Raw genomic sequence first — 24,645 nt, forward strand, 5'->3', positions numbered from 1 at the left:
ATAATATAATGGATGCAGATTAGCATATTGTCAAATGTTTCAAAAGTGTTATATTAAAGTTTTCAAATTTTATTTTTGCTTTTGTCTCACGCGTTTTCACTTTCCGTTGACCCACCATTATTAACTCTTTTTTATTTTCTTCCATTTTATTTTCTTTTTTCGTAATCATCAAAAAATTAGAAAACTTTTGGCACTGGTTTCAAGAAAATCAATTCTTAATGAAAAATTATCCATTAATAAAGAAATAAACTTATCCTCCAAAAATTAAAAAAATTTTGACTCCTATTTCATATATAATTTTTTAAGATTTGGTCAATTAATACCCGAAAAATTGGAAAAATTTTGTAACCGGTTCCCAAAAAAATCGGTAACAAAAAATTATACACTTTATAGCAAACCCCAGGAAATTCTACCTTTATTTCATATACAATTCTTTGAAATTCGATTAATTAACTCCCGAGAAATTTGAAAAATTTCGTAACCGGTTTCCACAAAAATCGGTAACAAAAAATTATCCATAAAAAAAATTTATCTTGATATCTCAAAATTTATGGAAATTGGAGCAGAAATCGGAAACCCCTTTATTATTAGCAATTTTTCCATAAACTCATCGTAGCCATCCTCAAAAAATTAGAAAATTTTGAAATCGGTTTTCAAAAAATCGGTTATAAAAAATTATACACATCTTCGCCATCCCCAAAAAATTAGAAAAATTTGGGTATTGTTTTTAAAAAAGTAACAAAAAATTATTTTTAAAAAAATTTAGCTAATATCTCAAAATTTGAGGAAATTAGAACAATCACGTACCTACATTTTTTTAAACAAAATTTGAAAACCTTTTTAGAAAAATTGGAAAAACTTCGTAACCGGTTTCAAGAAAATCAATTCATTAATAAAAAATTAAACTTATCCTCCAACAATTAAAAAAATTTTGATACACGACTCCTATTTCATATATAATTCTTTAAGATTTGGTCAATTAATTCCCGAAAAATTTCAAAAAATTTGTAACCGGTAACGAAAAATTATACACTTTATAGCAATCTCGGGGAAATTCTACCTTTATTTCATATGTAATTCTTTAAGATTCAATTATTTTTCGAGAAATTGGAAAAATTTTGTAACCGATTTCCAAAAAGATCGGTAACGAAAAATAATACACTTTATATCACTCCCCAGAAAATTCTACCTCTACTTCATATACAATTATTTGAAATTCGGTCAATTAGTTTCCGAAAAATTGGAAAATTTTCTGATACCGATTTCCCCAAAGATCGGTAACGAAAAATTATGCACTTTATGGCAGTCCCCGGAAAATTCTACCCCTACTTCATATAATTCTTTAAAATTCGGTCAATTAATTTCCGAAAAATTGGAAAAATTTTGTAACCGGCTTCCAAAAAGATCGGTAACGAAAAATTATACACTTTATAGCACTCCCCGAAAAATTCTACCCTTTTTTCATATATAATTCTTTTAAATTCGGTCAATTATTTCCCGAAAAATTTGAAAAAATTTTAGAACCGGTTTCCAGAAAATCGGTAACAAAAAATTGGCCGCGACATTTTCATCTCCGGGAAATTCTACCCCTGTTTCATATACTTTTGGTAAAAATTCGGTCCACTAACGAATGAGTAGTTCGCGTACATACAGACAGACAGACAGACAGACGTGACTTATATATATAGATTAAAAAAATTAGTTTCTAAAAGGTTGTTAACAAAAAACTATACACTTTATGGCATTCCCCGGGAAATTCTACCCCTGTTTCATTATATAATTCTTTTAAATTTAGTCAATTATTTCCCGAAAAATTAGAAGAATTAGAAAAATCGGTTTCCAGAAAATCGGTAGCAAAAAAATGGCCACGACATTTTCATCCCCGGGAAATTCTACCCCTGTTTCATATACTTTTGGTAAAAATTCGGTCCACTAACAAATGAGTAGTTCGCGTACATACAGACAGACAGACAGACAGACAGACAGACGGACGGTACTTATATATATAGATATATATATATATATAACATTAACATAATATTTTTTAAATCATGTTGCAATAATTAAATTATTTATATTAAACCAATTAATAATTTTTTAAATAAGTAATTTACCTAACAATGAGACTAAATATTCTTTATCCACTAATTATTAATTTTCAAATAAGTAATAATTCAATTTTTACAAACTATTAGTTATTTTAATAATAAAGAATTTATTTTTACTATACAAATTTTTACGTAATTAGAAATTTTTCTCTGACAAATTACCATTTTTTCTTTGTAATGCGTAATTCACTTTTACCTCACTATTATTAATTTTTACGTAATTAGTAATTTTTTGTGACTAATTACTAATTTGCTAATTCAATAAAACTTTAAGTAAATATGTATGTAGCAGATGTAGCTATTCCTAAAGAATATAGTAAAGGATAATTATTCTAAAATTATAATTTTAATATTAATATCAGGTAAAAATAGTGCTCGTCGATATTTCGCACGAAACACAAGAATGTAAATTTAAAAAAAAATTAACGAAACAGCGAAGCGAAGACTTCCTGAAGACTACGATTTGAAAAATTCCCGAACAAAATGACAGCGATTGATAAGTCGAAAGAAATAATCGAACATTATCTCGCAAAGAAGCGACTACGACTTTTCTCGATGACGGTAATGTCGCGCCGTTCGAGAGACGAGACTTCGAGCTCGCGCTCTCGTCTCTCGCGAGTCTCGCGCAGTCACTGCGGTCAGCGGTCAGCGGTGTCGCTCCCGGTGGTAAAAATAAACGCACAGGTGAGCTTGGAAATTGGAAAACGAAGTCCGCGCCGTCCGCGGTCCGCTAGTTCCGCTAATTCCTAGAAGTCGCGTTGCTCCCTTGCGCCGTAAACGAGCAAACGAGCTGGCATAGCGGAGATATATTAAGACGCGTAGAGTTAGAGTGGTGCGTCGCGCGCGCGACGAGGGGGATGAAGCGACGCTGAAACAAACCCGTCCGTTGCTCCGTTTTTACCGGGAATGGATCGCGATTGAGGACTAAATGCCAGTACAAACAATGCCGTACGTTGGGCGGCGGTGCGTTTGCTCGTAGAGCCGGTCTCCCCGAGGTCCTCTCTACCGTACTTCCCCCCTTCCGCGGCGATCGGCGGGATCCAGGAGTGACGATGCCCACCGTAGCGAACTCGTCGCTCACCTACGAGATCCTCATGTACCTGAACTCCTTTTACTTCGGCATGTTCGCCGTGTGCGAGCTGTGCATGGGGCTGTTCAAGGCCGTGAACCTGCCGTCGCCGGGCATGAGCAAGACCCTGATGGATTTCGCGCTACTGTTCTTCTTGATAATCACGGAGAGCGGCAGGATTTACCTGGGGAGAAAGGGAAATCTGACCGAGCGTGGACTGCCGATCCTCATCGGGATCGTCCTGACGGTACCCAGCTCGCTGGCGACCCTCTACTTCTTACTCTGGCAGCACTACGTACTCAGGTTGGAGGTGATCCTCTGCAGCATACAGCTGATCCTGCTGGTGTCCGAGATGGTCATTGCGATCATGTGCCTTATAACCATCTACCGAGCGCCAGCCCCAGGGAAATAAATCCAGCTCTGTTGCAGCTCTCCTAATATTCTAGTCGCACGATGACTCCACGTTCTGCACTTGTCACGCTTAATAATCCATTCCGAGTGTCGTCGATTCGTCAAGGCCGATATCAAAGTGCTTACCGTATTATTTTGTCACGCAATAAGACTTTCCCTGTGTACGATTTTTATTATTATATCTGTATGTGTAAGAAATAATCCTACGTGAGTGTATCACGTTATTTTCCCTGAAGCTTGATATAAATTCAATTCTGCGTAATAATTTCATCACAAATATTCTTTAGTAAAAGAATAAAAACTGGCCATCAAAAAGATTTTTATGCTACGCGATTTCTCTCTGTAATCACAAGATCATAAATACTGCCATTTATAAATATTCTCATCTTTAAGCGGTAATTTGTAAGTCGTACCAAAAAAAGGAACTATATGTAATACTATATATTATATATTTCTATATTGGATATAATCGTCAGTTGTAAGAAACTTGCACGTATGTTTGTTGTGTATACGCATTTATATCAAAATAAATATTTTTCAAATAAATAATACAATATTTACGCCGTAATATATGATGTGGCGTAACACACACTCACGCACACATACATTTTCTTGTAATGGTATAATGCCGACGTTTTTCAGATCACATATATCTTCAAGTACTTCCCAAATAAATACACGCGATATACATTGACTATAAAACTTATAACAAATATTTCACAAAGTCCATACTATCTCGAAAGCTATTAAAATTATCGAAGATGCATTCGCGATGTATAATATACGGAAAGATTATGAGATTATTAATTACAAATAAAGGATTAAAATTTAACATCCGCAATTACAGTCAATATCTAATTACTACGACAGAATTCTACCCTAATCTATGGCAATTACATTAAACAGTCGATAGAATTCTACTTCATGACAATTAAAATTGCATTTCTGCAATTTGTATCTAAACGATACAACTCTCAATGTTTTATACTGTTTGCCGCGGCTCTACGTCTTCTGATCGCGCGTAATCGATTGTTGCAGTAAATTTGTAAAAATACCGAGCCGAATACCAATAATATACCGAATACTCCAACAATGGTGAACTCGTGATGATAGGTCAAGCATGATAGTAGTATTGCCAAACCCTGTAACAGACATTATTTAAAAATTCGGGGTTATATTCTTTGGATTTAACACTTTTCCTTACAAATTGATATCAAATGATCATATACCTGACGAATGGTCATCATAATGACAAATGTGATGGATCCAAATTTCGAAATAGTGTAAAAAATATACAACTGGCCGCTTGCCGAACAAATTGAAATCAGCAAGCAATCGACTATAAACCTGGGGTACTGTACAATAAAAGTCGTTAGTCACTTTCGTGCAAGCAATATTATAAGAAACTAATTGCATATCGCAAATTAATTACCGTCGTCATGAAAGAAAATATCAGTGGAAAGCTCGATTGTTGAAACAGAGACATCGCGGTTAACAAACAGGAGAACATATTGACCGCACACATCATTTGTACGCTAGTCACACCATAGTCTGTAAAAAGTGCATTCTGCCAGGTACTTGTGAAACTATCTAATAATAAGTAACCTCCCAGTAAAATAACACCGGAGAGTGTTGTAGCCCCATCTGAAAGTATTTGATAGATCTATCGTAAGTTGATTGCAACTAAAATTTATTATAGATTTAACAAAATATATACCGTTTTTATGATCAGAACTGTCCAACATAAAGAGCGTCATTCCGATAGAAATGAGAATCGCAGTAACATACTCGTAATATTCATATGTTGTATGCGAAATTATTTTTCCCATTAACATAACTGGGATAATTTTAGAAGCTTTAGCTAGAACCTAAAAAAAATGATTAAACGCATATAACAAAACATTCATACAAATACTCATATCTTGGCACATAAGAAGTTATGACTAGAGAAATCAATGAATCGTCAAAAGGTATATACAATCGTAATTTGTTTACCTGTGATGGAAAACTGACATACTTCAAAGCTTCGTATTGACACCAACTGCTCATAATATTTGACAAGGAGCAAAACGCATACTTGTACAATGGCGTCTTATGTTGCGGCTGACGTTGAATAAGTAAATATAATCCCGATATCAGGAAAGCAAGAATGCGATTCACAAATACCAGGAATTGCGAATCTTGAAACCGTGCTTTATTGCCAGACGCATCTTCGTACTCCTATATAAATAAATTTTTGCTTAATTAGGAAATTACGTTACATGAATAACAATAAAATATCACAAAGTAGTCACACTAAAATAATCCAAAATAATATCCACTTCTAATAATATTTAAAAAAACAAATATTGTTCTTTTTTATAGATATTTCTCTCCTATCGATAAAATTTGACTAATACCTGTGTCATTATCTTTTCCTGCAAGTAGCCCCATGTTAGATAACTAAATTGCAGCCCAAAGAAACAATACAGCAAGAGCAGGGCGTCTTGAGTAAAAGTGCGCTGGACATGAGTGGAAGCATTAGAAGCATAAACCGGTGAGTCCAAAAGGCCTGTCTCGCAGTGTCCGACGAAGCACGAATGCACCAGTCTAGGAATACAGCCTTTCCCTGCATAAATATTCTATTTAATTACCACAGTATATATCATAAGATATTATATTAAATCTTTCTAAATTGATACTTACCGCTTCTCTGTATGTACTTTGTATATCGTACATATTTATATATAAGGCAACCCGGCAACAGCACAGTGGCATATCCCAATAAATTCAAACACAATCGAATAACCCAATTGTATGTAGATGTTTTGAAGATTTCTTCTCCATTATTTGTGAACAATTTTATGACCTCGCTGGTTCCAAATATGACGCTGACTGAAAGCAGTAGCAGCAGGCTGCCAAACGTACTCTCTTTAACTACATGGTAATTAAACATGAAAATTAAGTATATAATTATAAAAATAAAGTATCAAAGATAAGAGAGGTGGTGTGACGATATACATTGAACACTAGCGTGTCTAATCGCTCTGTCCACGTCAGCTGTGAAAACGGAACTGACGCTGCCGTTGCATTTGCGCTTTCGACAAAGTCAAGATTAAGATGTACCATATCACGATGTCACCCACAAAGTTTCCCATACTCCTCGCAAGTGAGAAACTCCGGCGATGATACCCAATTATCCCATAACCTTCGTCACGAACGTTCCCTCGCCTAGCTCACGTGTGCTCGGGCCTAGAGAAGTTTCCATTCGCTGTGCATTATTATACACTGCAAATAATTGTCATTAGAGATGTAATTACTCTTATCTTATCTTCCTACTCCAATTTTACCTTGCCACAAGCATGGTGTTTCTAATCTTCGTCATAGGAGAAACAGAAACAATACATATAGAACATGTATACATACTTGCGACACGTATCGCAGGAAGAGGTCAGGATCGTATCGAGTTTCTAGGGTGCCAGAGGCCTACGGCCTACCCTGTGTCCTAAATAAAAAAGGATTCGCTTCATTCTCTAAACCTGCCAATCTTCGTTAGTCAGACTCAATGCTTTTTTTATTTTGCTTGTGTAACATCACTAACATCGCTATCTAATCGGAATATCATGCAAATTTTAAAACAATAAATATAATACAAAAATATGAAGACATTTTTGGCATCGAAGCGTGATCTCCAAACAATGTAGAAAGTTTAAGCCAAAATAAACGAGAGGTGTCAAATTCAAAAATAAAAATAGTTTAATAACTCATTAATAAATTAAATAGTTAAAACAAAAGACACATAGTACAAAAAAATAAAAAAATAAGAACGCAGAGATAAACGTACGTCGATGATAAAGAATCGTTGTGAGTGAAAAACACAAATCAACAGCTGTAGTCAAATTGGTCTCCAAATTTCTTCTCGACATTTGGGGACTCATATATCAGTCATATCTCAATAATTGGAATTATATTTATTCAGTATAAGATGATTCTCTCGAAAAAAGATACAACAGCGCGACTGATTTCATAATTATTCAAATGGAATATTATATCATTTGAATAGTTACAAAATAATAGAGTCTGATGCTCGATTATTTCTGCAGTCGATCGTATTCTGCTAGCAGATTCTGTTATATTTCTGCTAAGTAATATTCTACAAAATTTGTAGCACACTTTGCAAATTTTGTTTTTGATACAGGAACAGCAATGAAAATCGAACAGATTTGCTAAGCTTTTGAGTATATGAAAAAACAGATTTACAGATTTAAATGTTAATGTTTCGTAACGCAATTTATTCGAACGATTAAATTATCATTATTTATAGTTATATTTGTTCCTTGTAACGAAACTTTCTTCATCCTCTTTTTTTTATATCGCTCAATTATATAATGTACTTATTATTTCATTTCAAGAGTAGAAAACATATAACATGACGCAGTTACAAGGAACAAATTACTCTTGTCTCATCAGCTTATACAGATTTAGTATCAATCGTTCTAAAGGCAAGTGTCCACGATGATATTAGAACTTGGTCCAAGTTCTCGGACCGAGAGAAATTAAAATTACTGAAACGTGGATCGTGGACACATCAATTTTGCATCCAAGTTCAGTGTGTCCACGATCCAAGTTTTAGTAACTTTTCCTCGGTCCGAGAACTTGGACCAAGTTCTAGCATCGTGGACCTCACGAAGCGCCAGTATACAAGTACAGTCCTGTCGGCACGGCGCGCCGTGTGCGCATGCGCGATCCTGATTAGTACAGGCCTCGAGTGTGATTTAATTTGATCCGGCATTAGAAAATGCAAGACTCGCTCGTAACAACTGCGGACGCCTATATAATACTCTATACTCGCGAAGGACAGGCTCGGACCGCGAGCGAAAGACGCCTCGTCGCGGTCGTTTCGATCGGCGTTGGCGAGCAGCGGCCTTGAGAGCTGAGCGCATTCGGACGCTCTTCGCGTACATACATACAGCGCGCATCGCGCTTGCGTGGCACGAGCCGAGGAGTATCGCAGGCATGTGTGACAATATGTGTACACACGGTATATAGGTATATGGGTATACGGCCGACTAACCCGGAGCCGTCCTAAAAAAGCACGCGAGGCAATCTGGCTCGTGCGATTCGCGGTGCAAGGACACGCACGCGCGTCACGTGCAATCTAACCCCCTGACCGCCCTGCTCCGTTTCCCTCTCACCCCCGTCCCTGATGCGCGCCACGTTAACTCCAGGGGTTGCCCTCCCCCCCCCCGCGGCCCCGCGCGAGGAGAAATTCATATTATTTACGAGGATGTCCCACGATCGATTTAAAATCGATCTTTCATCATCAAATTTCGTTAATGCGTTTTCTTCAACGCGAAAACATTAAAGACGGTATTCATAGTCAGATGCTATATTTAAGATCATCTTTTAAATTCATCTTCAGACACTGTACGATTCGCTTCATTGGCTACGGAGTATCTGCATGCAGATTAACTTATGACGATCTTATATACAAGATCTGACTATGAACATCGGCCTATATGTCTTGATATAATATTAAACGTTGTAATTTCACCCAAAGTTTGTCTAAGATTAGATAAGGGGCGAGGATTTGTTGCATGCGTTTATTTAGAATTTACAGCACGGTATAAACGTGTCAAGCTCGTACGCCAGTTTTTCTGGATCTTTGAATTTTCCTTTCCTCATTTTAAAATCCTCAGCACGAGTTTATGTACAAATTTCTCAGAGCTCAATTGAATTTATCCGGTTGTTTAATATTATACAAATTGAAAGTACACATCCACGATTTGGACCTAAACTTTCGCGAATCTTTAAAACGCGCGCAAGCGAACGTTTCTTCATTTTTTAATAGGAATCCTTTCGCTAGTTTAATTCTTCGGTGCAATCGATTGCGTCGGCGCTTCGATGGAATCGAAAATCCGAGAGTGTTTAAACCGGTTGACCATAGTTATTACATTACGTGAATGATAAACAGAGAGAAAGAGCAAGAGGGACTCGTTCGTTTCCCCTCTCGTGTTTAGCGGATGCTGGATAGGTGACGCAATCGAGGAAAAATTCCACGATCATTAACGCAATCGCGCGGAAGATCCGAATAACTTTTCGTTATTAACCGCCGATCCGGGAACTAAGGGCCCCCGCACAATGAAAAATATAAGGAACAAGGAGAACAAATATTAGCGATTAGGACTAAGGAATCAGGAATATAAGCTGGTGTAGCACTCTGTTTTTCATTGTGCATCCAGTTTTATTTCTGATTCCTTAGTTCTAATAGCTAATATCTGTTCCTTGTTCCTTATATTTTTCATTGTGCGGGGGCCTTAATAATGCTCAGTCGACTGGGACATTTCGTTTACGAAAAGCGTTTCTTTCCCCTCGAATAGGAAACATCTTCTCCCTCTCTCTCCTCGTTCGAAATGCATTAACGACCGGTCGTTATCGGCGTTATCAGGCCCGTTAAGTATCGCGAGCGTTACTTTATTGAACGGAGAATTAATGGCCCAATGATGATACAGAAAATTAATGGATAACGCACTCGGAGGTCGCGCTCCGAGTCGGCATCACCCAAGCAGAACGTGCCGAATGCCAAGAAGAAGTAAAGAGTCGTTTACTTCCGCTTTACAAAGTTACGACCGGATGAAGAATCGATCGCCCAAAGCGAATTGTCGCTCTGACCTCTTTAGATTCCAGCGTTTTTCTCTATCAGTCATCGATATTGTATACATCTCATATATTGTACATATATCTGATATCCCAAGCGAGATTTATTACAAACAAGATGGTTATAAGGGAGATGATATAAGAGCATTGATAAGAATGAGATGTGGAAATATGGAAGAGGGGAATAAATATTGTTTAGAGAGAAGGAAAAACGTTATGTGTCTGCGGACAAGGAAAAAATTGTATTAGCCATTACGTGGAAAAGTGTTATAGGACTAAGGATTGGTTTAAGGAGTTAGATAGAAATAAAAGAGAAATATTGAAAAGAGTATGGAACGATGAATTGGATAATGTAAAACAAAATATGTTGAGGAAATTGTGGTGAGAGAAAGACTATATTAGAACAAAGAAGAATAGGTAGTAATAAGCATAAAAATTGTAGGCGGTATGGATGATATAAGAGTGTATTAAGGAAAAATTACAAACTAAGTTCACTTCTTGGCGATGTAATCTGAAGATAAGATGGTTTTCCATCAAGTTGAACAACAACATGAAGCGAGGTTTATTATAAACAAGTTGGACAACCATCTTGTTTATAATAAACCTCGCTTCATCGAATACTTCGCATACTTTGATAATATAATAATAATAATAATAATAATAATCAAAGTATTATTATCAAAGATATTATTATCAAAGTGTACGAAATATTCGATGAAACGAAGTTTATTACAAACAAAGTGGTTTTCCTTGTCGAAGTATTTTGCCTAAACTCGCTTGAACGTCCCTCCGCATCTCTTTGCGATTAATACCTTAGATTATCTTGACATCATATTTTACTAGTCTTTTCATTAGCATTACTGTCCGGATTCATCGAAGTTTAATCTCCTTTGCGGTTGCGGCCTAAAAGTTATTCATGCCTTGACATTTCGTTATTAAGGAATGATCTCTTCTCGACCCAGTCGACGAGAGGAGTATCGTGTTTATTACCGAACGCCTCGCATTACAAGCGAACCAAAGCGAACATTGAGTTATCGCTTGTCCAATTCATCCGTTTGCCGAAGAATTCCTTTTTCTCTTTCTCTTCCTCCCTCCCTCCCTCCCTCTCTCTCTCTCTCTCTCTCTCTCTCTCTCCCTCTCTCTCTCTCTTTCTCTTTCTCTTTTTCAGGCACGCGTAACACACGGCCGCGACATTATGTATATATGAACTGAAGGCCCGATCTCGCCGTTCCACTTTTTTCCCATGTCGCGAGGAAACCTTGAAAACGGTACACCTATTCCATCTCTGCCCTACTTCGGTTTAATACGTGGATTACGTCTCAGTTTTCTGAACCGTCCTGGATCATCCCGGCGACTATCCGGGATGCAGCCAGCATCGTGCGCAAGCGTTCGCGCCGACTCGTTATTGTATGTACGTCGACAATGAGCGTAAAATGTCACAACATTCTTCGGCATCAATGCGTATGAGCGCTTTTTGCGTCAACACCTAACGCCCAGGTGCTATACACGTATCGTGACTAATCGTCGTGAGGAAAAATAACTAATAATGACCAGTAACCGATACTTAGCACCGCGACGTGCGTTGCAGTGTACAAAATTGAAGGAGCACTTAAAACACGATTTTACATAAATTTTCCTGGCAACGAGCGATGAATAGATTAAAATGCACCGGGCCTTTTGTTCCAAAAAAACACGGTGCGGAGCGAATGAATTAGATATAATGACTCACAAAAATCTTGGACGCGCAAGCAACACAATATTTAACAAAAATAAGTTAGGTACTTTACAATATTGTCCGATTTATAATACTCGATTTTTAATTTCGACATCACAGATCTTATTGTCAGACCCAAGCATGCCATGAAGATTTTGTATCAGGTGCAACGATATTCTTGATACAGAGATGGAATATAATCTAAAAATTTTTAATAATAAGTGAAACACGACCGTTATGATATACAATCAATTAGAGAGACAAACCGCCATTTACGGTCCGGACCGGATTGTTAGTATAAGCCTAACAGTAATATTGTGTGAATTTTGTACACTTTTCTCAAATTCAATAAACTGCAGCTTCTAAATTGAATAGCAATCGTAATCTCGATAAATTAACAATTTTGATCTTGAGATCTTAACGACTCAGATGAAGCGTGAACTGCGAAAGTGACTGTCACTATTTTACTAACGAGGTTGACGCGGAAGGCTTCAGAGAGTTACTTTTATAACTCGATTCTCTCGAGCGCACAAGATTGTAAAGATTGTTTAACAAAGCGTGATCGAAAGTCCTCGCGCAATGAGAAAATTTATGCTTTAATAAGTGCTTTTATCGTTAAACTGACTTTAGGAATGTTTGTCATTTTACCTAACGCAGCTAGCTTTTAATCAACTCAAATTTATTAAATTAAAATTATGACGTTTTGACCATGAATTTCGGTCCTTTTCAAGTGTGTATAAGAGTCATGTAATCACAGTAATATAGTGGACTCACAAAATTCTTAATCAATCTGACATTGTGGCCATACTACGCCATAAGTTTAAAAGCTAAATTGTAAAAAGATGAATCAGAGTGTAAGAATCAAAGTAAATGCACAAAACACGTGAGCCATTTAATTTTATACTTATTTTTATATTTATTATTATACCGGTAAAGCAGTCATTGTTTGTGTTTTATCTTGCAACTTTGACAGCTATTTATCGCCAAGTACCTTTGTTCCAATTGTTACCCGTCGATCATATTAATGGCGCGTTAGTACGTCGCATTAGTGATTGGCACTCGAGAATTTTTAAGTTTTATCCAATAAATGTAACGTCCGCTCACGCAAAATGTATCTCATCAGACGTTTAATTTCATGTTCAATAGATAAAATAACAAAAACGTTGTCAAACGACATTACATATGGTTGTGCGATGCAGATCTTGAGAAGACGCATCTGGCGTGAACGCGCGACGAACATTTATGGCGTTTAATATCCTCCGATCGACTTTCGAACGAAGACAACGAGCGGGCAATATACGCGAGATGCTCTTTGTGTGAAAGAACTTTGCTCCCGATACCGCGAACGTGCATAATCATCATCTCGCCGAGGTATATCTGCGGCGATACATTTATAGACCCCCAAGGATAAGGAATCCGTGAGAGCGCTATCGCGCGATCCGTTGCCGCTGGTCGCGTCGCGCATGAAACGCAACGAGCCGCCGCGCGCTATCGCGCTTTAAAAAAGGCGCAAAGGTCGCCGAAGATTGCTCGTCTCGCGCGCGCGGGAAGCACAGCGCAAAATTCGCGACGCACCGTGCACGCTCCCAACATCCAACGGAGAGAAGTGCGTCGCGGATGTGCGATCGGAGAGTACGCCCGAGATATCGCTTCAATCGCGGTCTATACGAAAATATAACATCCAAAGTTTTGTTTTCGCTTCAAAATTGACGTACTATAATTCGGAGTGCGAGCGAGTGCACGTATGTAACGTGCGCGCGCGCGTGAAAGTGAGCGAAAATCGCGGGGGCAATTCCGCCGGTCGTCCGATAATAATAATTAAAAAGCGGCCGAACGCGGCAAACGTCACTCCGCGCGGTGGCGACGGCTGCGCCGTAAATTCGATCTGAAAAGCGCGCGTCGCAAACGGCGCGCAGCCTGCGCAGGACGACGCAACGCGCCAGAGAGAGAGCGGGTTATTACGTCCGTTATATCCCCCGCGACAGGGCTTACGTAACTGTGTAGCGGCGCGCACCATCCGCCGCGGTTCCGTGGGACTCCGAACCGAAGGGTCCCGGCGTCCCGGAAGCATCCGTCCGATCAGTCGGTCGGTCGGTCGGTCGGTCGAACTTTTCCGAGGGGCGGCGAGAGGGGGTGGACGGCGGTGCCCGCGGCTGCATTCGGCTCGCTCCGCCACTGCTGCCGAACGGAGCCCGCGCTGAGGACGAAGGTGGGAGATAGAGAGAGAGAGAGAGAGACGAATAGAGAAATTGCGCGCGCACGAGAGGGAGAGAGACGGAGGCGGAGTAGCGGTAGGCGGTAGGTCAACCGCGGGCTAGACGGAGACGCGAAGAGACCCAGAGAGGAGGTGTACGTGTGCGAGGGCACACCGAGTTGCGCGAGGATCAACCAGCTGGTTGGCAAGGGAGCCGCGAGCAGTCGCCAGTGAGACGCGGCACCCCGCGAGCGCGTGTGTCATTCGTTCGCTCGCTCGCACGTTCGTTCGTTCGTCCGTACGTGCGCGCTCGTGTACATCTCCGTGGCGCGGGGGCCTTCTTCTGACGCGTGTGCCCGCCGCCACTGTCACCTCCTTCTCCTTTTTCCTCCCTCTTTTCCTGGTTCGTTCGTTCGTGCGTGCGTGCGTCTGAGAACGTCGCGCCTGGCACCTCATTCTCGGACACGACACTTGCCCCCGCGAAGCGAGCATCGTCTGCTCTCCGCCTCCTCCAGCGCATCGCTCCACTATCGCTCGTCCCGCTCGCGCGCGCCCGTCCACACCGTTTTTTCTCTTTCTCTCTCTCTCTCTCTCTCTCTTTCTTCCCTTCCCCTCGCCGCGCGGGATCTCCCCTCCTCCAATCAGGAGGCAAGAAGAGCGAGGGAGAGAGAGGGTGCGCGTCCCCCGCGAGGAGCGACATCCATCCGCTTTGACTGTGTGTGCCGCGTGCCGCTGGTGTGCGCTGTGCGCCGTCTGTTCTCTCCCCGTAATCTCCACGGCCGTGTGCGTCGTGCCCGCGCGCACACACGCGTAGTGTGCGTGCGTGCGTGTGTGTGTGGTGTGCGCGCGCGCGCGCGCGTGTAGGTCGAGTGTGTGTGGGTTACGTGCGCGCAAACGAGCGAACCAAGATGGCCGCCGATTCAGGAATGGAGACGTGTCCCTCCCCGGAGATTGCGGACTCCAGAAAGCGGCCGCTCGACTGCGACGCGGAGAACGGCGCGACCAAGAGGTCGCACTACGGATCAGGTATTTCCGATCGGTCGTCATCGACGCCGCGCGTCAACATCGCCGCCGGCGATTTCGCTCGCTCGCTCGCTCGCTCTCGACGTGTCGTCGTCGTCATCGGAGCCTGTTGTCTCCTCTCACACATACTCGCGCACCGTTCGCGTAACCGACTACATGTAACGTCCCTTTTCTTCCCTCGGTCTCTCTGTCTCTCCCTCCCCCTCTCTCTTTATTTCTTTCTCTTTCTCTTTACTCGCCTTTTGCACGCGCCTTTGACAATCCCGTCTTTACCGCTCTGTTGACACGACGGATCCGTTCCCTTTCGTTTCCCACTTCGCAGGGGCTCCCGTCGGCAGATCGGTTTCTCGTACATGTATCACGAACACGGTGCACAGCGCCTCGCCCCGCCCCGCCCCGCGCATCCTTGCTCGTGCCACGTCTCCTTCCGCCTGCCTCGTCGCCCCGTTTTTCTTTTTCCTCTCTCTCTCTCTTCCTCTTTATCCTCACTTTATCGGTGTATTCCATCTTCTCCGATCTACGGAGTCGCGCGCGTGGGACACGTCCAAGTTCGACGGCGAGCCGCCGGATCAGCGGGAAACACGGTGTTTTGAATTTTGACGTTCCATCCGCGCGACATCCTCCACACTTCCTTCGTCCCTCTCTCTCTCGCTCTCGCTCTCGCTCTCCCTCGGCTACGTGTGGGCGGTCGTGCCTGTGGGACATCGTTAATGGAGAACCGCTTCCACGACGGTGGCTGCTCCTACGGTGACTCTGCAACTTTGTCGCGCAAGCATCGTGGAAATAGCGGCGCACGTTCCCGCCGCGCCGCTACGTCCTCGTCATCATCGTCGTCGTCATCGTCGTCGTCGTCATCCGTCGTGCCGTGCATTGTACGTGCGCGCCTGTCACAGCGCTCCGCGCTCCGTAACGCGGTGCCACGATCGCGACCAACGTCGTCGTCGTCGTCGTCGTCGTCGTCGTCGTCGTCGTCGTCGTCGTCATCATCGTTGCCGTCGTCGTCGTCGAGAAGCCGCCACCGCCGCTGCCATCCGCGCGCAGAACGACGGCGCCCACTAGGATGTGGCGCATCGGTGAGTGAGTTTGTCACGCACGCACGCATCGCCCACCTCGCGTCCCGCCGCCGCCACCGCCTCCTCTCCGAGGAGGTTGACGGGTCAAGGTCGCCGGGCCAGCCAGCTAGCGAACGAGCGAGCGAGCGAGCGAGCGAGGCCGAGCCGAGCCGAGCTTCAGCGCGCAGGGCCCTCCATCTGTCAAACAGCTGTTTGCCTTCCGCACCGTTCGACTTCCTGCTGCGCGTCGTCCCTTTCGCTCCGATCGCCATCGATCTCGGTTACCGTTCGACCACCGCGTTCGTTGGTCGAAACAAAAAAAAAGAGAGCCCCCGAACGAAGTGAAGTTGGTTAACCGAGACGCTCTCCCCCGGAGCTCGGTTAGGCCACGTCGATAGGCCTTTTGTCGTGACGTGACGCTTGAAATCCATCCGACGTCGGAGCCGACCGTCGTTTTTTTTACCGTGATTGTCTCTCTTTTCATTCTTAAGCGAGATGCACTCATTCGCTCTTTTTCTCTCTGTCTCTCTTTCTTTTTTTTTCTCTAGTCGTGTGACGGGATTGCGGGTTTAAAAGGCGCTCCTCCAGCGAAACTAGATCTCGGATTAACTGAGATCATCGCCATCGTGATCGAACTCGTTTTTCTCTCTATGACATAACCAGGCTTACCATCCGGAGAGATATGTGTATGCGATAAAAAATTTTATAAAGAGCGAGTTTTCCCGAGCGAGGTTACCTAATCAAAATCACCGGTGCAATCGTACGATAAACCTTATCCGTGTTCGATCTCTTTAATCGGTCCCCGATGTGCGCGCAAACTTTTTTTTTATAATTTTCGTCGATGCATTTTTTCGTAGTGTTACATAAACCGATTTATCTGAGAACGTCTCGATCTTCTCGATGCTCAATGCAGAACGATAATCGTTAATTAAACAAGTTTGTTTTTGCGGAGCTGGACATTCTTTTTGTTTCTTGTTTGCGCATCGTCACCGGATTGGCCAACGTCGTCGACGTCATCCAGCTTCGATTTCCTGAAGTTTCCTCAATCGTTTTCGATCAGTTCCCGTTCGCGAACGCGAGTCAAAAGATCGCGGGACTTACGCCGCGGATATATCGCGGTCGGGAAATTCTGATTTTCGGAATCGAGCGGAGAGATCGATCTCGGGCACGATCTCACGTTTTCGGGCCAACGAGAGTCAGGTGTTTGCCCGACTCGCTAGGCAACACGACGACCCACCACTTTTCGTGTTGCAATAGCGCGCGGCTTTCAGGGATGGAGCGAAAAGACAGATCGATTGCATGCGGGAATGAATATGATTTCGAGAAAATTATTATACATCTATTTTCGTAAAATGTATATACGTCGACAATGCTTTGAGATAAGGAATAGAGCTTTTGACAGATGACCTCATTTTGCCCTGCGTCAATGATTCTTTCGAATTTAGTTTTTAATTAGTTTTCAAGGAAGAAATAGAGGATTTTGAAAAATATATCATTTTATGAATTATTCTGTGTATATATATATATGTATATATGTGTATATATGTGTGTATATATGTGTGTGTATATATACATTTTTTTTAATTATTTATATTATATATTATGTATATTTCAAATATACATATACAGGATAAGGATAAGCCAACGAAAAATTTTTACTTCATTTTTTTTTAATTGATTGATTTGTGCAAAATTAAGGGAAATATATAATTATGTATAAAATTAAACCGTGCTGCTCATTTCCTTGATTAGAATAGCTGCTCTTTTAAAAATCTTAAATGGCAATAGGATCCAATTAAGGGACCTTTAAAACATGTCACTTGATTTTTATTGCTACTTAAGATTTTTGAAGAGGTAACTACCCTTTCATCAAGGAGTTGAATTTATCAGAATTTTACCCCTTAAGAACAAGATTGACAAGTTTCGGTATACTTCGCGCAAATCAATCGATTACAAAACAATAAAGTGGAAATTTTTTTGTTTGACTTATGTATTATATGTATTTAAATAATTATATGTATTTAAATAATTATATGTATTTAAATGATTATATGTATTTAAATAATCATTTCCTCTCTTGTATTCTCGATTCTTATATCGATTGCGAGATACGTGCCTTTATTCATATTTCGCCGCATAATATGCAAGGTGTCCCGGAATTCGCACACAAAATATACAGTACGATTCTCTGTGGTAAAAGCAAATTTTTTGTCTGAAATTACCTTTGAATATTAGTTTTTAAATGAGAGCCATTTGAAGCTAATGAACGAGCGCTCCAAGTTACGCATGATGCAATATAGTGTCAGTGTTCTGAAAATAAAATAAAATAGAACAGATAATATATGAGTAATTTTGATCTATTTCAAAGATATTGTGCAACTTTGAAGAAAGCCAATTAAATGTTTTAAAGTGTATACTCGGAATGTAAACAACATTTTAAAATTATTTTCGCATTACCTAAACCATTTATTTTACTTTTACCCATTGCTTGATAATACCAGTTAGAAAATGTTCTCTTATTAAATTCTATTCGAAATAACGATTAGACATCGTGTGCATAGTTGTGAAATAGTTTCGAGAAATAGTAAGATACACGCGCGCCTCTTTCAGAGCCTAGAGTGCTCGTCCGTTAACTTCAAATTGTAGTAATTTAAGAACCATTGTTCAAACGTAATTTTACCATGGGAACAAGTTGTTCTTTGTGGCACAAAGAATCGAACTCCACGCGCGCGAATTCCGGTATACTCTGCATATAACGATATTCATTGCATATCTATTATAAGACGCGATTAAGAAAACGGTTTGCTCTGATTTTGCAGGGGGAGATGGAACGTATCACCTCAAAGTGTTGGTCCCCGGCGTGGCGGCCGGGGCCATTATCGGGAAAGGTGGAGATACAATTGCTCAACTTCAAAAGGATACAGGGGCAAGGGTGAAGATGTCTAAATCGCATGATTTTTATCCTGGTATGCGTCACATTTCGCAACGTTTTGCGCGTTTTCGCGACTGCGCTCATCCGTTAATTACCGTTTCGTTTGTCTATTACAGGAACTACCGAGAGAGTATGCCTCATCACAGGCACCGTAGACGCTATTATGGAGGTCATGGAGTTTATCATGGACAAAATACGCGAGAAGCCTGATCTTACTTCGAAGACTACGGTTGACTTCGACTCTGGTAAAGCCACTGCGGAGAGGGACAAGCAGGTATAAGATTGAAATATTTTTATCGTAAAATTCTTTTCATATATTCTATTAAGACATTTTGCGGGATATTCTTTTTAAAAGAATACGAATTTTTTATTAGTGAGTGACAATACTAAAAATTGCTCCTGATATAAAAATAGTATAATAATTACAGACTTTGGAATAGATTAATTTTTTCCAGGGATTATATATTTAGAATTTTCTAAATTCTAATAATGCGAATTTGCTATTACGTTATCAGTATATTTCTTTGTGAAAAGACAGTGATAGACTAATAATCACTCAAAAAAGTACGAAATACAAATTTTACACGCGCGAATGACACGAGTCTGCTATTTCAGGTCAAAATTTTAGTGCCTAATAGCACTGCGGGGATGATAATAGGAAAAGCTGGGAATTACATTAAACAAATTAAAGAAGAATCTGGCTCATACGTTCAGATCAGTCAGAAGGCTAAGGACTTGTCCCTTCAGGAGCGATGTATAACGGTGATTGGTGAGAAAGAAAATAATCATAGGGCGTTACACATGATCCTAGCGAAAGTGGCGGATGATCCGCAAAGCGGAACCTGTCTTAATGTCAGTTACGCGGATGTAAGTGGTCCCGTTGCCAACTACAATCCTACAGGCAGCCCGTACGCTCAAGCTCCCACAAGCACTCCCACGTATACATCTACAGCTGGTCTAAATACAGGTTAGTTAACGAGTCTTTTAATAATGCAGATAAGGCATTCCCCATGCGACGAATACATTTGTGTTGTTAGCGTAGCATTATCGATTATAAGATTATCGTCTAATAATATTCATAGATGTAAGCTTGTAAGTGCGCGCTTCTCCTTAATCTTTTTCAATTAAATTGAATGAAATGTAACGGAACGAAAAATTAAATGACTTTTTTCTAACTTGAAATTTCGTTCCTAAAAAGGCCGGTTTTCACACGCAATGATTAGTGGCGCCAACTGACTGGCATTCATTGGCGCCAGAACCGACTAGCAAACTTACAAGTATTTACACAGTGATTGGCGTATACTATGGAAAATATTTAACATTTATTAAACACACAGTAAATGACAACAACCATATAACCTCAAATTTTGAGGTTATATGCTTTGGCCAATAACCGCCAGTAAACGCCACATTACTAGCGCCAGTTTGCATCAAGTGTTTACACTTGCATTTTTACTGGCATTAGTCGACTGGCGCGGCCTGGCGCCACCAATCATTGCGTGTGAAAACCGGCCTATAGAGATTAAATAATCGCCAAATGAAATAAAATTGCGAAACTTGCAACTGTTTTCTAATTAAATAAATGAATCACACTATTTTTCATACTTACAAAGCGATACAAAAACTCGTGTATTGATATGTGTGATCATGGAAAAGAAATCTGGTCTTTCCAAGCTTTAATTATCCATCAAGCTTGAACGTACAACAAACATATTTGTCTACGCCGTTCGTGATTAATAAATATGGTGGTTGCCTATTTCTTTTATAGTGAGTCTCTTGAACGGTGCTGGTTTGAGTCTTAATCTGAATTTGGGCGCGGCTATCACCACCGGCACGGCACCGGTAACGACACAGCTGCTGGAACACATAAAACTGAATCTACGTACGACAGGTTTCTCCGAGCCCGCCGCCACGGAGATACTCGCCGCGATCGCGACCCTCGCCAAATACAATATCCTCGGAATGGGGATTGGGATGCCGTCGAGTATGAGCTACTTGGGCAATCCGATGGACAGTACGACAACCGCGAACGGCTCGAACAACAACGGCGGTGTGTTCGGACCGATCGGGACCGTGCCTACGCTCGGGTCCACCTCGCCGACGCCGCGTAACACCCTCGATCGGTACGAGCCGTTCGATCCGTTCCGACAGAACAACACCGCCGCCAGCGCGATACACCTGAACAACAATTCGTTCGGCCTGGGCACTAACCAGTTATCACTTGTAAGTAAGAGTCCTACACAGGTAGACGCCAACAACAAGGAGACCAAGAAAGTAGACATAGAAATTGCAGAGGTTATAGTGGGAGCTATTCTGGGACCCGGTGGTCGTGCCCTCATTGAGATTCAGCACCTAAGTGGCGCCAACATACAAATCTCTAAGAAGGGCATGTTCGCCCCTGGTACCAGGAACCGCATAGTGACTATCACGGGTTATCCCAATGCGATCAACACTGCTCAGTACTTGATCGAGCAGAGGATCAGTGAAGAGGAGGCGAAGCGAGCGCGTCAGAATGCCATCGCCAGTATGATCCATTGATTTCAAGTACAGCACTCCTCTTGTTCATCCCCATTATTGAGCTCCGTTGTTCACCTCTTCACACCCTGAGAAGGGAGAGCACGTCCGAACACGGCGGTTCTCTTCTCTCCTCTTATACTTTTGACATACATACATATATATACATATACATACATACATACATACATATATATATATGTATGTATGTATGTATGTATGCATATGTGTGTGTATGTATATGTATGTATGTATATATATGTGTGTATATATATATATATATATATATATATATATATATATATATATATATATATATATATTTCGCGTCCATCGCCAATTTACCGCCCGTTGTCATCTATCGCGCTGCGTTGTCACTATAGCGCTTGCATTGTCACATCATTTACGTTCATACATCCATCATGGCTCGTCATCATTTATCTATCTTTTAAGATTATTATGATATATATACATATATGAATATTATGTATGTTGTACGATATATAACTACTACGATTGTTCTGTGATACACCACATTACGGGGCTTTATCACACACGACACGCGCGTACCGCATCAGAGTTGCCACGAATAACTAGTTGTTATTGTCTTATAGGGTATTACCGTAATGAGGTAATCCACTATATAATTGTTATCGGATTCGAAATATACGATTACGGCATCTCTCTTAGCCACACAAATGTTCACGCCACACCGACCACTACACTACATCCGGGAATACGGCTTCTTCTCAACGGGCAGACTTTTGTCTGGATAATCGCATTCTCAAGTTTTTATTACGGGACACGTTCACCGTAATCGAGAAATCACCTCATACAGAACTCAACGTTAAAATGGCACTTAAAAAATCTGATTCAATCTGAGTCGATTGGTCAACTGAAATGTTGAGACAAGGGTTCCATGATCAACATTCTGCATTGTCTTTTGAGATAGGAAATACTTAGACTAATGGAATTTTTCTCGCTTTTGCAAAATACATTATTTACTTCGTTCACACCAAGTATAGAGTAATATCTTGGCAAAACCAAAGAGTTTATATATGCAGGATGTTTCACAAAGGAAAGGTTACAAGCTTTTAAGACTTGAAATTTTTGAGTCTTAGAAATTTTTTAAATCTTTCTCGAAATATCCCGTATAACACAGAAATACCTTGGCTGGAAGTTTAATATATATATCCAAAGTGAGAGCTATTCTATAATATATAAACATATATTTATATATTTACAATGTGCCGCTGGCTGGCCCAGCTAAATAAAAGAAAATAACGGATAACTCCTTATTGCCAAGTTATATTCTTAATTCCAAAGCGTTTAAGTCTTCATCTCAGAACAAACCTCATTTAAGTTTCGTAGCGCTTAGAAGAGATTAATATATATACAGAGTTATATATAGATTTTAACGTCAAATGTTGTTACTTTTTAACGTATATTTCTAAGGAATGGAAATCTATGCTAGCATTTGTTCACTAGGATAATCAATACTTTTTGCGCATCACATTAGATGACATTCTCAGATAATAATTATGTATAATTGTTCCATTATTTATGTAGAACTTTTAGTCTAATTATTTCCTCTTCTATTTAAGGCGATCGTCAGTTGACTGCGATTAAAATCTATATATATGTATATATACACATATATATTTTACTTTAGTCTCATTTAATCGGACTTGACATTGGAATTTATTATTACGTGCCTTTTAGGAGAAAGTAGTGTGTATGGGCGTTTGCTTTCTTGAAATGACGTAAACGTTCGTTTGTTTAAAATCCCTTTCGGAAGCCTTTTAATTTGTTCATGAGCGTTTCTTCGATCATTTCCCCTCGCTACGCGCGAGACTTTTTACCGATGCAATTTCGTATATTTTAAATGATTTACCCGAGATATCGATTATTTGATCGTAGACGCGTTGGCGAGAATCTTCTGTTGACCGTTTTAATTATCTTGAAAAATCTTTTATTAGTCACATCACGTATTTTTGGGTTCTGTATGGTAAAGGAAGCGTTTGTATGGAACGCTGGAAAATCTCTGTTTATGCGAAATGCGAGCCAAACGGGAAATTTTAATGAATCGTGAAGTTTTCGCATACAGAAACGAGCCGATAGGTCATTGAATGTGTTAGGATCGGTTAAAAAATTTTCAGATAAATCTATTGCGTCTTCGTCGTTTGATCGAAGGAAGAGATATCCGCTACGAGAGGTTTTTATAATCATTCTTTCTCTGTGGGAGTAGGTTACAAAAATATAGGAAGGGGTGATACGAGCTAGGTAGTAATCAATAATGGGTTTAGTTAAAAATGATTATTGAAATGTTAGCTATATAGAGCGTTAAATGAAATATATAACTGTTCATGAGTATATATATATATACATACAAGTACATATATATATGCATATATATACACATTTAATTCATAACTGGAGGCGTTGGCCCACCGTTCTTTAAACAATGACTTGTATATTTATAAATATTGCATATAACGGGGATAATTATGATAATATAAGATGCAGAGAGATATTGTATATTATATATATATATATATATATATATATATATATATATATATATATACACACATGTATATTATATAGAAGGAAAATATATTATAGATTATTACAAACAGAAGAAACGTTAAATAACGTGTATATGTATGTATATATAAATATTAACATAAATATAATATATATACAAAAATTTATATATAAATATATATATATATATATAATATATATGTGTGTGTGTGTATATATATATATATATATATATATATATACATATATATATGTGAGTGTATGTGTATATATATAAACGTGGAATGATATTATAAAAGATTGTTGACTAAATATTTGCGTCCGCAAAGAGGAGAAACAGATTTATGTTTATCCATAAATTCTATGTGAACTATTATCAATTAAACTTCACTGTGTTGCCCAAATACATTGAAAAGTCACCGAAATATGAAATAATTAACTAGGT

The 24,645-nt window shown here is 40.1% G+C and overlaps 3 protein-coding genes across 7 annotated transcripts; 2 read left to right on the forward strand and 1 right to left on the reverse strand.

The window, feature by feature from the left end:
• The first annotated feature begins 2,711 nt into the window (after positions 1-2,711).
• Positions 2,712-4,420, forward strand: LOC112458079 (transmembrane protein 216-like). Its single transcript, XM_025021500.1, has one exon. It carries the CDS (start codon positions 3,161-3,163, stop codon positions 3,587-3,589), a length of 429 nt encoding a protein of 142 aa, XP_024877268.1. The 5' UTR covers positions 2,712-3,160; the 3' UTR covers positions 3,590-4,420.
• LOC112458078 (adenosine 3'-phospho 5'-phosphosulfate transporter 1-like) lies at positions 4,019-14,011 on the reverse strand. Of its 3 annotated transcripts, XM_025021499.1 has the most exons (10): positions 13,931-14,011; positions 6,994-7,072; positions 6,694-6,855; positions 6,274-6,482; positions 5,988-6,196; positions 5,584-5,808; positions 5,306-5,456; positions 5,021-5,232; positions 4,818-4,943; positions 4,019-4,730 (listed from the first exon to the last, which is right to left on the reverse strand). In XM_025021499.1, the coding sequence occupies exons 3-10, from the start codon at positions 6,723-6,725 to the stop codon at positions 4,563-4,565; spliced, it is 1,332 nt and encodes a 443-aa protein (XP_024877267.1). In that variant the 5' UTR covers positions 6,726-6,855; positions 6,994-7,072; positions 13,931-14,011; the 3' UTR covers positions 4,019-4,562. The 3 variants fall into 3 exon arrangements, with proteins under 3 accessions (XP_024877267.1, XP_024877266.1, XP_024877265.1); XM_025021498.1 differs by lacking the exon at positions 13,931-14,011 and having other exon boundaries at positions 6,994-11,250; XM_025021497.1 differs by lacking the exon at positions 13,931-14,011 and having other exon boundaries at positions 6,918-7,003.
• A 236-nt stretch (positions 14,012-14,247) lies between these two features.
• Positions 14,248-21,848, forward strand: LOC112458077 (RNA-binding protein Nova-1). Of its 3 annotated transcripts, XM_025021495.1 has the most exons (6): positions 14,248-15,158; positions 19,027-19,173; positions 19,256-19,413; positions 19,755-20,106; positions 20,908-21,362; positions 21,433-21,525. In XM_025021495.1, the coding sequence occupies exons 1-6, from the start codon at positions 15,041-15,043 to the stop codon at positions 21,439-21,441; spliced, it is 1,239 nt and encodes a 412-aa protein (XP_024877263.1). In that variant the 5' UTR covers positions 14,248-15,040; the 3' UTR covers positions 21,442-21,525. The 3 variants fall into 3 exon arrangements, with proteins under 3 accessions (XP_024877263.1, XP_024877261.1, XP_024877262.1); XM_025021493.1 differs by having other exon boundaries at positions 20,908-21,848; XM_025021494.1 differs by lacking the exon at positions 14,248-15,158 and adding an exon at positions 15,176-16,228 and having other exon boundaries at positions 20,908-21,848.
• Positions 21,849-24,645: the final 2,797 nt, after the last annotated feature.

This window comes from Temnothorax curvispinosus, unplaced genomic scaffold, assembly GCF_003070985.1.
Source record: "Temnothorax curvispinosus isolate PA1 unplaced genomic scaffold, ASM307098v1 QBEX01008647.1, whole genome shotgun sequence".
In the NCBI taxonomy this organism is placed as follows: Eukaryota; Metazoa; Arthropoda; class Insecta; order Hymenoptera; family Formicidae; genus Temnothorax; species Temnothorax curvispinosus.